At 40.6% G+C, this 13,324-nt stretch overlaps 1 protein-coding gene across 2 annotated transcripts in view; it reads right to left on the bottom strand.

Moving 5' to 3' along the window:
* Window positions 1–5,295: 5,295 nt before the first annotated feature.
* Window positions 5,296–13,324, bottom strand: part of Srpx (sushi repeat containing protein X-linked) — an 80,627-nt gene continuing 72,598 nt past the window's right edge. For both annotated transcript variants that reach the window (XM_028881417.2, XM_028881418.2), the window contains 3 exons: window positions 12,932–13,065; window positions 10,094–10,215; window positions 5,296–5,859 (listed from right to left, as the gene is read on the bottom strand). In XM_028881417.2, coding sequence (XP_028737250.1) covers window positions 5,676–5,859; window positions 10,094–10,215; window positions 12,932–13,065 — 440 coding nt within the window. In that variant the 3' untranslated portion in view covers window positions 5,296–5,675. The remainder of the gene's footprint in view (window positions 5,860–10,093; window positions 10,216–12,931; window positions 13,066–13,324) is intronic.

The raw sequence follows: 13,324 nt of genomic DNA, 5'->3' as shown, positions 1-13,324 counted from the left end.
ATACTCTATTTTCCATGGTGTGTGTGTGTGTGTGTGTGTGCACTGTTGTGTAATCTTTAAAGCCAAATGTTCTTCTGATACTTCAAACAAAATAACTGCTGCAAATAACTGCTCTTCTTTCGCTTCCTCTTCCTCTTCTGTGCTCCTTCGTCTCCTTCTTGATACATTTATCCACATTGTGGTGTAAACAGTACTTACACCAGTCTATAGCAGTTCTGCATGGCCCCTTCTAACCTTGCTCGGGTTCCTTCACAAACAGACTCATGGTTGCCCACCGGTGACCACGTACACTTAGGAGTGACCACGAGCAGGTGGGAGACTGGAGTCTTTTATAGTATTTCTTCTTTCACTGGCACACCTGGTTTTCCAATTGAGTTCTCAAACTCTATCCCTCCCAAAAGCTCTTGGTAAAGTTGGATATAATATTTTTTCCAAGAGATTTCAAAGATTGTAAAAGCGATCTAAGTCTTCTTACCATAGTGTCCACTATGAGGCCACACATGAGCTCCACAGCCTCGCTAGCCTCTTTGATGCCGGATGTTAGAGACTTTCTAAAAGGTTAACTAATGTCTCTCATTTTACATTCTTGTTCTGAAAGCATACTTAACTTTTTTCAGAAAATAAATAATTCACTAGTTTGAATTGTGTAAGCTTGGTTGTAGGCATTATTTTTTTTTACTTTTGTGGGATGGAGCTGGATTTTCAGTGGATGTGCAGTGTGTTCACTGAGCCACTTTAAGCTGACATGAAATGACCTTTGAACTCTGTCTTTCAGCACTGCTGAAGTCTCGACTGAGTTTACCATTGCTTCCCTCCTAAATGATTTGGTGACTCACTATCTGCTTGCCCAGCTTAGGAGTCACTTCAGGATGTCAGTGGCATTTCTATGCAGGCTCGGGTCCTCCCCTGCTCCTGTACTTTTCTCTTTTACTATATCTTCAGTTGAATTCTGAGCATATCTGGCCATTCCATCTCTCTGTCTTCTAATCCCTCAACCCAGTAAGATTTCAACCTTCTGCTTGAGTTCCAAGTGAGAACACCCAGTAAATGGTGAAAAGCCAAGTGGGTTTCCCACAATGTTCTGTTTTTCTCTTTGTAGTGATGCTGAAGATTGAATCCAGAGCCTTTCACATGTTAAATAAATGCTCTACCACTGAGCAGCATCCCCAACTCTATACTTGAATTCTTTAAGTTCAGAGCTCTTCTAGTCTCCTCTTGCTTTTGTTTGATCTCCAGTGCATTCAAACAACTTTTAAAACATGGTTTTCCAGGATTAGGACTGTCATTGGCAAGAGGACTAGAACACCACAGGTGTCCTTCCTTCCAAACGCTACTGTATCTTAGTTGAGAGTTAATAGCAAGTCTCTCCCCATTTTACACATTCTCTTTTAATCTGTAATTCTTTCCTTGTCCATGGAAAAAATGCCCTCTGTGATTTTCCCCATTTCCCATAACACTCCTCACCATCTTCCACTACAGTCACTTCCATTTAGCTTTCCTCCCCCTGTGAACTTCCAGTCTCCCTTGTCACCTCTGCCTCAACTCTTGCCGGTCTCCTGAGAAGTCTCATCCTTCATGGGTAGCATAGCAAATTTCAAAGATGTTTTCTTCCTAAAGCCATTCCATCCTTATCTTTACTTTATTCTTTAACTCCCTTAGGATCAATAGCTGTTATCACAGTCTTTTAATATGCCGGTCACATTACTGTTTTTACTTCTTTTCAGATGGACCCTTGTCCTTATGGGCAGTCACATGATGCATAAATGCTACAATTAGCTCTCTAACCTTTACTGCCACCATGCCTTAACCACAATAATCTACCCATAGATTAGTCACCACGCATGCCTTCTCCTTTCCTCCACATAGACTGATGGGGGGAAAAAGTCAGTCATGCCAATTCATTACACCATGCCTGGTAATATATTTCTCCAAAATGTACTTGAAATTGTCTATGAATTATAGAATTCCAGTAAACAAAGTTTTAAAAATACGTGTTTGAAGATAGCTTTCAGTTTTGCTGTCTGTTTCTCCAGTCTTGGTTTCAAAGAATAGAATCTGCTATGTAGTTTCAGTTTCATGTGTAATAGAAGACTAAAGAAATGTAGACTTCATGATGAGATTTCAAAAACTCACTGAACTACCTGGGACTACCAAAAGGCCTTCCAAGAAGCTAGGAAATCAGGAGTTTGTCTACAAAAATCAGGAAGTCACAATTAGAATTGTATTTAATTATTCCGAAGTCTTTCTAATTATATTGCTATATGAAGGCATGACTCCAATCAAGAATTTGCCAAGAACTATGGTATCCAGTGGAATTCAGCCTGCAAAATAAGCCCCAGTGATTCTTGCCTCTTGGTACCCATGCCCTTTTATACTGTCCTCCCCCATTGAAAAGGGCTGACCTGTGTGGCCAATTGGATACAGTAAAAGGAGACTAGTCTATCTCTTGAATCTCTGTCATAAAAGATAATGCTTCTTTGATCACTCTTATGGCATTTCCACTAGAAGAAACCAACTGTCCTATTTTGAGAATATTGCAATACTCTATAATGAAGCCTGTATGGGCAAAAACAGTGGCATCTTCCAAGAACCAGGCATGAGAGCCACCGTGGAAGTAGATTGCCTAGCCCCAGTCAGGTCTTCAGATGACTGACATCACAGATGAAGTGACTGCAGCTTCATCAGAGACTTCAGACTCCCCCACAAATCTCTGACCCACAGAAATTGTGAGATAATAAAACGCTTGTTTTTTCAAGCCACTAAGTTTTGGAGTAATTTCATTGCGATAACAAATGACCAATATAGATAGCCACACCCTAGACTTGGATCAAAGTGCTTTGAATGACCTTACTGTCTTTCTTCTCCCTCATCATACAACAGTTGAAGGCTTGTAGTGAGAGGTGTGTGTGTGTGTGTGTGTGTGTGTGTGTGTGTGTGTGTGTATTCATGCTGTATGTGAAATACATGTACATATGCATGCTTGGATGTGAAAGCCAAAGATTGGGAAGTGTGAGCCTCCTTGCCTGACTTTTTACATGGGTGCTGGAAACTGAACTCAGGTCCTCCTGTTTATGCAGCAAACACTTTGCCAGTTGCTCTGATGTGTCTCCCTAGCTCTAGCTCTTTTTTCTAGGATTTCAAAATGTATTTTTCAAAAAATCCTGTGAGATTTCCAGGGAAAAACCTATATTCTAGAGATAGCAAGTGATAACTTTTTGAAGTGTTTCCCATGTCTTCTTGAAGAGTATTTAATTTTAAAACATCACAGGTCATTCATTCGTCTTCAAATAATTTGCATATTTGGGGATGAGGGTCAAAGTAACCAGAAAGACTGGTTTGAATAAATCAGATAAGTTCCTTTCAGGCTGTCCCACGGGCATAGGGTACTTTGTAAAGTTCATCACCATTTGACATTCCTCTTCCCATTTTGTGCTTTTTACTTTAATCTGATACATATAAAGGAAGCAGGATTTTAAGAGTGGATTTTAGTATACATGAGAAAAACAGTCAATTTTCTACATAGAGTGTAAATCTGTTCAAGGGTTGGCATTTACTCTGCCTAATCTACTGTGAGAATATTGTTCAACTTACCTCCTGTTTTAAGCCAATATATGTTGGAATTTGGACTTTTTATCATTTCACTATTTTGTTTAAGAATAGATTATGGGCCAAACTAATACCAGAAATGTCTGGAAATGTTTGCCTAGGAGTACAATCTAACTCCTTATTAAATGCCAAGGTGTGATTTTTTTTTTAGGCTCAACTACTGACAAATACAAATGCAGGCTTCATAAGTAAAGCTGACCTCCCCACAAAGGGATGTGTTATGTAACCAGTGAGTGGAAATCTCTGTGCATGGGTTGCAGTCAAAAATTCAGCCCTACTGGCCAATCATACTTTTTCATACACAAACTCAGGGATTGGTTTCAGGACCCCCAAAGTTGCTCAACTTCTGATATAAAATGGCACAGTACTTACCTGTAATCTAGGTACACCCCCTTGTGTACTTTAAACATTTCTGAATTACTTCTAGTACCCCATATAAGGGAGACAGTTTTTATACTTCATTGGTTGGGACACAATGAGGAAAGAAGTCTATGCAATTTCAATATAGGAATCACGTAGCTTTGTCTGAATATTTTCAATCCAAGGTTAATTGAATCCACAGATGTAATAGGCACCAAGGATAAGCAAGGCCAAGTGTATTTACACTCCTGCTTCTAGCACCTTTATTTCTAGGACTTCTCTTTTTTAATTAAAAATATTTAATTAAAACATAATTACATCACTTCCCCCATCCCTGTTGTCTCTCCAATCCCCCATGTCCCTCCCTCCAACACCCTCCATGTTTCCCCCTCACTCCCTCTCTAATTGATGGCCTCTTTTTATTATTATTGTTACACATATGTGCATAAATATATAAATACAACTTGCCGAGTCTGTCCCTTTAGTGTGGCTTGTGTTATATGGTTTCAGGCTGACCACTTTGTATTGATAACCCATTAGAGGGATCATCCCCAGGAGAAGCTAATTCTCCTTCTCTCAGCAGCCATTAGTTGTTTGTAGTTCTTTGTCTAGGAGTGGTATTCTGTGATATTTCTCTATCATTGACAGCATGTCCATTGAGGAGGAGGATACTTCAAGCATCTCTGATAAGATCTCTTATTGAGAGTAGAAGGAAATGGGGGAGGCTTTGAAGACATTTCTCAGGACTCTGAGAAAGTACTTTTCCACTACTAAACTTCAACCTGACTCCAGCATCTATATGACTGATAAGTCCGTTTGTTTGAGGCTTCACCCATCAACAATCACCGAGATCCACAATGTTCCATCTGTCCTTCACACACAGACCCCAGAAGTGAATGGTTACAAGTCACTCAAAGAGAGCCCAATCTGGACATGTAACTGTTTATATAAAACCTCATTATGGCTGCCTAGAACCTATGTGTATCTTCCTATATGCTTTAAATCAGCTCTGGATTACTTACAGTTCCTCATACAAGGTAAATACACTGTTCCACAGGAAAATGGAGTAAGGGGAATCAACACTTTCTCTATCTGTAGACTTAATTTTTGATTTTTGGATTAATATATTAATTTGCTATTCTGTCACTTGGGGCCTTAGCTCTCTCCCAACTCACTTGATCCCTTGCCAGGACTAGTTTCCCTTTCTTAAAATAAACAAAAAAATCACAGTTTTAAAACTACTGATCATAGTAGTAGACCTGTAGATCAGTAGACTGATCATAGCAAGTAGACCTGTTGCTTGATTTTCTTAAAAAGTGAATTTTAGTATGTTTGCTTCAAAATATTTTATTAACAAAAGTCTTATATAAACAATAAAAGGAAAGCAAAGTGTGTTTCACAATGAATAATATGCTGAGAGCATGTGTGTGGTTGTAGTTTCTAATTATAGTGTTAACCGGCCACAATGCACTAAAGGGAGAGTTAGAAAGAGTAGATATATTCTTATATTTTGAAACATTTCAAAGTTTAAAAAACATTATGCCAAATTTTAAGGGCAAAGAAAGCACATAATAAAATAGACTTTAAAAATTACAAATGAAAATCTGTACATCAAGGATACTTCTAAGGCCTTCCCAGGTAAAGGGTGCTATGTAAGGCACGACACTATGTAAAAAGAGACGAGGACCCGCCAAGACTGTAACATCCCATCAGGTGTTGCAAGTCTGGCCCATCTCAGCTTGTAGGATCATCTCTTCTTTTCTCAGAGGGAAAGTGTCAATGAGGTTGAAGAGAGCCATGGGTGTCACCAGGGAGACATAGCGTTCTTTGTCCATGCCATGCTTATCCACTAGCACCATGCTGAAGGAGTAGAGTGGGATTCGAAGCAACAGCCTGGAATAAACGAAAAGAAGACTTGACAATGTTAAACCCTGACCCCCAAGACTTCTAGGGGGCAACCAGAGCCCTCTGGTAATACTTTGCAGAGAAATGCTTGATGCCACTGAATCATTTTTATGTCCCTACTACTCAAAGTGTGGACCTTGGACCCATAGCATCACATGAAAACTTGCACAGAAAGAACTTGCTCATGTCTGACCTCATACCTAACAAATCAGGATCTGGGTTACTAGTAAGATCTCTAGCTAACTGGTATTTAGAAGTTGAGAAACTCTGCTTTAGATTTTTATGGTCTGGAAGATCTCAGGCTGGCTATGGTACTATAAATTAAAAGTTGCTACACGCATGTAGAGCAAGGCTAGAAGATTTGGGGAGCAGTAATGTCAGAACTATAATGGTGATAACTATCAGCAAGAATATTTTACCACTGGGGGGACATTTGACCATGTCTTAAACACACTTTTGGTTGTCCTAGAAAGGGAGTTAGGTACTACTGGTGTGTAATGGATAAAGGTCAGACATATTAATATATTTATCCTACAGTATACAGGACAGCTTTTTAACCAGAGAAATCCAGCCTCAAGTATCAAAAGGGCCAAGGTTGAAGAAGCCTGGACAAGATGAACTTGATTAAAGTAACATTTAACAAATTATAGTGATGACTATCAGGAATACAATTAGAACTGTATGGGCTGACCTACACCCAGACATTCTTACTTATTTCATTATAATTAGTACCACAAATAATTTTTAAAAATACTCTGGCACTAGGTGGTGGTGGCACATGCCCTTAATCCCAGCACTTGGGAAGCAGAGGCAGGCGGATCTCTGTGAGTTCGAAGCCAGCCTGGTCTACAGCTCAAGATCCAGGAAAGGCGCCAAAACTACATGGAGAAACCCTATCTCAAAAAAAAAAAAAAAAACAAAAACAAAAAATTCAGGCATGGTTTCAACTGTGTGGTGTTTATTACACAAATGGATTTCATCTGTACCAGCAATTTTAAATGAGAAAGCCAAGAGGCAAGTAAGCAGACAGCTGAGCCCAGTGAAATAATGAGGCCACCAGTCTCCTCTCCTGGTTTTTGTTCCAGTTGAAATGTCTTGAGGTTATGAAGCAGGCAGAACATACTCTGCCATATGAATTTAAAGTGAATTTGTTCCTCTTATGAATGGTTCTGAGTTTTTTTAGTTGCATAAAGAAAAGGTAGTAAGTTGGGTAGGTCAGTCAGAAATGGGGATGAATTAGAAGAAAATATAATAACATGCACGTATGAAAATGCCTTAATGAAACCCATTCATTTTCATGCTAACTTGAAAAATTAATAAAGATAGCACTGAATAAAATGTAAACTGACTGCACTTCTCAAGAAGCAGTTTCATGAAATGGGGAAATACTATTTTTCCCAGTGGAAAGCTAACTTACTCATCCATATCTAGTGACTAGAAATCCAAAAGAAGATGACTCCACTGCCTCCACCAGATAAATTCAAGCCCAAGGGGGTTCCAGGAACATAGAGGACTGAGAAACTGAGCAGAGCTGGGAGAAGAAAGGTGCCAAGCGATGCTGAGGCTGGAGCTTGTAGGGAGGATAGCTGAATGAAACTGCATCTTGTGGTTTCATAGCAGTTATCAGGCCCAAATGAGAACATCCCTGGGGCTATCACACACATTCTTCATGTGACTCTTGTACCTTGATTAACACAGAATGTAAAAAAGGACCACTGCCATGGGAAAAGAGAAATGATCACATCAGCAACAGTAACATGAGTGGGTCCCACTGGAGCTGAGAGACCACAGACATCTCAAGAGACCGGTAAGAAGGTACCTCACAGATTGTGGGTTTGGTTTGAGGGTGAGGTTGACAGTATTCCTGAGCTACATGATGACTATTATCAGATTGGAAGGAACTCTTCCTGTGTCACCTTCCAGGGAAGTCTGGGAATAATATGATTATTAAAGTGATGTCCTTCTTGGTTTTTATATATTTATCATGTGTATGTGTATCTGTGTCTACCATCTATCTGTTATCCAAAGAAACTAATTTTACAAATTCTTCAACAAATTTTATCTTTATGTATGAATGTGTATGTAGTATGTATATGTGTCTGTATCTGTGTTTACATGCGTGTGGGTATACTATATATGTACAGGCACATGTACATATGTGTAGATGTGGATGTGTTAGCCCAAGGTTGACATCAGGTGACTACCACAATGACTCTCCATCTTATAAATCAAATTAGAGACTCTCAATCAAACTCAGAGCTCACTGATAAGGTTAATGTAGAAAGCCAGCTTGCTCCAGAGATCCCTGTCTCTGTCTTCCAAGGATGGAGTTACAGACAGGCACATAATGCTGTCTTAGACTTTACTTAGGTCCTGAGGATCTGATCCAGTCTTCATGTTTATGAGGCAAGCACTTTATCCATTGAACCACCTCTTTAGTCCTCTGCAAAAGTCTTGTTTAAGTAATTGATAAAGGGTATGATGGAAATGTGTGTGTGTGTGTGTGTGTGTGTGTGTGTGTGTGTGTGATCTATACCCAAGCTAGAGTCATCTGGGAAGAAGTAACCTCAATTAAGAAAATGTATTCACCATATTGGTCTGTAGACAAGCCTAGAAGGCATTTTCTTGAGTTGTGATTGATGTGGGAGGGTCTAGATTGGTGGAGGTGGTATAACCTCTAGGCAGGTGGTCCTGTGTGGTATAAAAGTGCAAGCTGAGCAAGCCAGGAAGAGCAAGTCAATAATCAGTGTTCTACTATAGCCTCTGCTTCAATTGCTATCTCCAGGTTCCATCTTGCCAAATGATGCTAGATTATGTCAAGGTTGCATAAAACTAACCAGGGCATTAGTCAAGGTTGCATAAAGCTAACCAGTGATACAACTCTTAGGGAATTTTTGTGAACTTATTTGAACACCTTTGGTAGAATTCACCAAATGCCATTTCATTGTCTTCATAAAAATAACAAAGCACTGCATTTCACAACCTCCTTTGAAGTTCAGTTGTAATAATGTGATTAGTTCTGGCCAATGGACTGGGGGGTATAAGTAATACATAACATTTCCAAGGATAAACACAGAAGAGTATGCTATAATTTGGGTGACAAGTGTCCTCAAAAGGCCCACATATTAAAGGCTTACTTAGGTAGCACTACTGGAAGATGGTAGACTCTTTGAGAAGCGAGGTCTACCATGAGGATTTTAGGCCATTTGGAGGCCTCTCTTTGAAAAGGATTATGAAACCCTGGTCTCTTTGTCTCTCTGTTTCCTGGCTCTTGATATAAGCAATTTACATGGCCCTATGTTCCCTCTATGATGGATGACCTTCACTAGAGACTCAGAGTAATAGAGTCCCCCCATCTCTGACTGTAGCCTTCAGAATTATGAGCAAAAGAAAGAATTGTAGGGGTTACTTGCCTTTGGTATTTTGGTATAAGAAGAACCTGACTAATACCATTGTTCGCTTTTACTTTCTTTATGTGTGTCTCAGACGTACAAGATGGTGAAGTCGTCTGGGACTATAAAAGACAAGGAGACATCTGGGACCTTGAGACCAGAGACTTGCTCTGTCTTGTACAGTATACAAAAGTTAAAAGCTAGGCTAGAAGGGAAGATTTTTAGGGAGTATTAGTTTACCCTAATTACCCACCTCAAGGTGGCCAAGAGATACAAGAAAAAATGTAGGTTATTCCGAAATTGCCTTTTAGTTGTTAAAGCTCACTTTAATGTATTACTCAAGGTCTGACTATTAGGGCTCTAGCTTTATGAGTATGACAGAAAAGAGATACAATTGTTGAAACAGGGATATGGACAAGTACTCTGGAAAGATGGGGAAAAAAGAGATCAAGCCTGAAAGGGCTAATTAGTATCTGTCCTAACATGAGCAAGGACTGCTGCTTAGGCCATTTTGTTTTCAACTTACACACACACACACACACACACACACACACACACACACACACAGAGGGGGGGGGAAATGGCTAGAGGGGGAAGAAGGAAACATTAGCAATTTTCCACTGCATAATTCAGTTGAACATGCAGGAACATGCCAATTAGCATGATTATAATACTCCCAGAATAAAAGCAATTAAGCACCAAAGACGGCCTGAACTAAATACTGAATAGATAAAAAAAAAATCGAGGAACCTGATCAGACACAAGCACATCCATGGTGAGATACAAGTGTATCACAGGGCATGAAATTTAAGGCGAGAACACCCCCTTACCTGAGCTGCAGTGCTAGAGCTGGCGGCATAATCTTTGCTCTGATCCTGCCGATGAGGGTTGGGAACACTCCTACCAGTTCCACCACGGTGACATGTCGAAGATCCAGGCCACACTGTGCTTGCTGGAGGGGGAACCAGCAGGGGAGGTGTGAGTATAACTAAGGAACCAGCAATGGTCTTGTGGATGCTTCCTTGTTGATTCCCAATTGTTCTGAAAACACTTGAAAAACCAAGGCTAATCTGGTGCCTAGAAAGCCTAAATCTCTTCCTAGTGGAATTACACAAAACAGCCTGGCAATGGGATTTTGAAAACCTAAACACGATGGTTATACTAAGGTACTTCTAGACATGGTGGGACTTTGCATAAATCAAATTTCCAAAAAGCATCCAAGACACCGCCCTTATCCCCACCCCGAGGTTTCTAACTTCATTCTTACAAGGAAGTAAGAATATTTTCCAGACTTGCCTTTTCTATACTAATTAACCACCCTCCGCATACTCCTATCCTATGCTCCCCATACCCTAACCCCAAGAAAACAAGGATAAAGCAATTCCTGGGCTCTTAGCTGGCCTTTGGCAAGAGGCTTGTGGATGTGGCTCAGTCAACTCCATGTCAGTAGGTCTCAACAGGAGTAGCAGTGACAATCAAAGCCAACAAATTGAACAGAAGATAAACAAGATGAATCTGACTGAATGGGAAAAACCATTTTAAATCCTGAACTGTTTCAACAGTACTTTCCTACTAAGTTAAGGTAAGTGTGAAAGTGTTGATAAGAGGACAAATATAAGAATATCTAGATCCAAAATGCCATAGCCAACTAGCTGACCAGCAGTTTACCTGAGAGGACAGGAATGAGCTAAGGCTGAGAGCTACAAAAACTTATAGTGACTCAATGGCTTTTAACCTAAGTACTCCTCGATTCTATCACTGCAATGTAAAAGTAGTCAGAATCAATATGCAGATGAATAAATGGGGCTGCGACCAATAAAATCTAGCTTTCAAATCAAATTTGATGCATGAGCCAAGGCAAGTTTATTAGCTCATTCATTTTTCTAGGGCTAAGAAGAGCTCAAGGCATGTGTGGCCATGCCATGCTGCTTTGCCAAGGACCATAAAACCGGCTAAGCATACACATTTGCATTTTATGAGGAGCAAGAGGATCATGCTAGCTGGTTTTATGTCAACTTGACACATCTGAGAGGAGGGAACCTCAATTAAGGAAATTCTTCCAGAAGATCTGACTGTAAGCAAGCCTGTAGGGCATTTCCTTAATTAGTGATTGATGGCGGAGGGCCCAGCCCATCGTGGGTGGTGTGTGGTGATATATTGTATACCCTAATAAACTTGCCTGTGGATCAGAGGACAGAGCCAGCCACTAGATTAGACACAGAGGTCAGGAAGTGGTGGCACATACCCTTCATCCTATCACTCAGGAGGCAGAGATCTGTCTGGATCTCTCTGAGTTCAAGGCCACACTGGAAACAGAGCCAAGCAATGCTGGCACACACCTTTAATCCCAGTATTGGGAAGCACACATGCCTTTAATCCCAGGAAGTAATATGGCAGGGCAGAGAAAGGCATATAAGTCATAAAGAAACAGGAACTCACTCTTTAGGCTGAGGATTTCGTAGAGGTAAGTACTAGTGGCTAGCTGTTCTGCTTCTCTGATCTTTCAGCTTTCAACCTGATATCTGGCTCTGGGTTTTTTTTTTTATTAAAAGACCATCTAGATTCAAACAAAAGTGGTGCCATTCTTGGACTGGTGGTCTGAGCACTATAAGAAAGCAGGCTGAGCAAGCCATTGGGAGCAAGTCAGTAAGCAGCACCCCTCCATGGCCTCTGCATCAACTCCTGCCTCCAGGTTCCTGCTCTGCTTAAGTTCCTATCCTCACTTCCTTCAGTGATGGACTAAGAATGTGGAAGCATAAGCCAAATAAACTATTCCTTTCTAAATTGCTTTTCATCAGGGTGCTTCAATATAGCTAGTAACCCTAACTAAGACAGAGGTATACAAGGGCAGGCAGGGTGACAGGGATTTATGATACAGATTTAGTGAATTTGGTTCTTATCAAGGTAGCCCAAACATTTCATATGGCTCTTCACAGTTCATGGGCAATCTGTTTAGATGACAAAGAAAACAGTGAAAAAAGGACTCATTATTCATTGTATGTGTGCTGAGTAGTAAACTGCTGCCTTTGATTACACCAAGATTGTTCAAACAGGAATAAATGAATGAGAAATCCTAGAAGAGAAGTGCAGCATACCCTGCTTCTTTAGCATTCAGTGAAGTTGGCCACTCATTGCCATGCAACTTTATGACAAAATCAGGCAACTTCTAGTGTGACCCTTGCAGTTTCTACTCTCCCCCAACATGTTGATTGTCTCATCCAGTAGCAGCAAAATTCGCCTTCATTAGAGGAGGTGGAATTCCCAAGGAGGGATATGGTGCCTAGAGGCTTTTGGATGCCTTGTATCTATCTCCTCAGCCAGTCTATTGGGAAGATAACTGATTGATCACCTCCAGTTTATGAATGTGCTGGACAGGATCAGCAAAGACAATTGTTCTTTGGCTGGGCCTGGACAACATGTCAATTAAGCTTATTAGCAAAGACAGACAAACCTCGCTGGTTGGAGAATGATTGGGTTAGCTCTGGGGAGTCAATGTTAATAAGGTTATACACCAGCACCAGAAATGAATGACTGTCTCTAAAGTGCTGGTCCCTTAAACTCACCCTAAATGCATTAGGCATTGAGTCTGGCCTTTGCTTTTAGTCAAGTGCCTGTCTTCTTCCTGTTAGAGGTCTCCCTCCCACTTTAGCTCTGCCTCAAGGCCTCACCTGCAGCATTCCCAGCTGCAGTCTGTAGAGGAGGTTTCGAGCTGTAGGTGTGGACACAATGAGGAGTCTCCTTTTCTCATAAAACTGATCCAGAAGTGCGGCTGCTGTTCTGACACCAACATTGACATTCATAGCTGCAATCAGAAATGGTCGCATAAGTTCCAAAGCCTTAACTTAGCCAGTCACATACAAAACCCTAAGTAGACCCTGAGATGAGAATTCACGTGTAAGTAGTTGATTTGAGAAGTGAGTTCATGAAGCACCTGCAGCAGACGAGGTGCCCTAGTTTTCCTTTGCTGCTGTAACAAATCACATTAAACTTAGTAGTTTAGTCTAACGTAAATTCATTGTTCGTTCAATATGGCCAGGGAGAGCATGAGTCAAGGTGGTTTA

This window comes from Peromyscus leucopus, chromosome X (genome assembly GCF_004664715.2).
Source record: "Peromyscus leucopus breed LL Stock chromosome X, UCI_PerLeu_2.1, whole genome shotgun sequence".
Lineage (NCBI taxonomy): Eukaryota > Metazoa > Chordata > Mammalia > Rodentia > Cricetidae > Peromyscus > Peromyscus leucopus.
The sequence above is the reverse complement of the archived record's forward strand: the minus strand, read 5'-3'. Positions and strand labels throughout refer to the sequence as shown.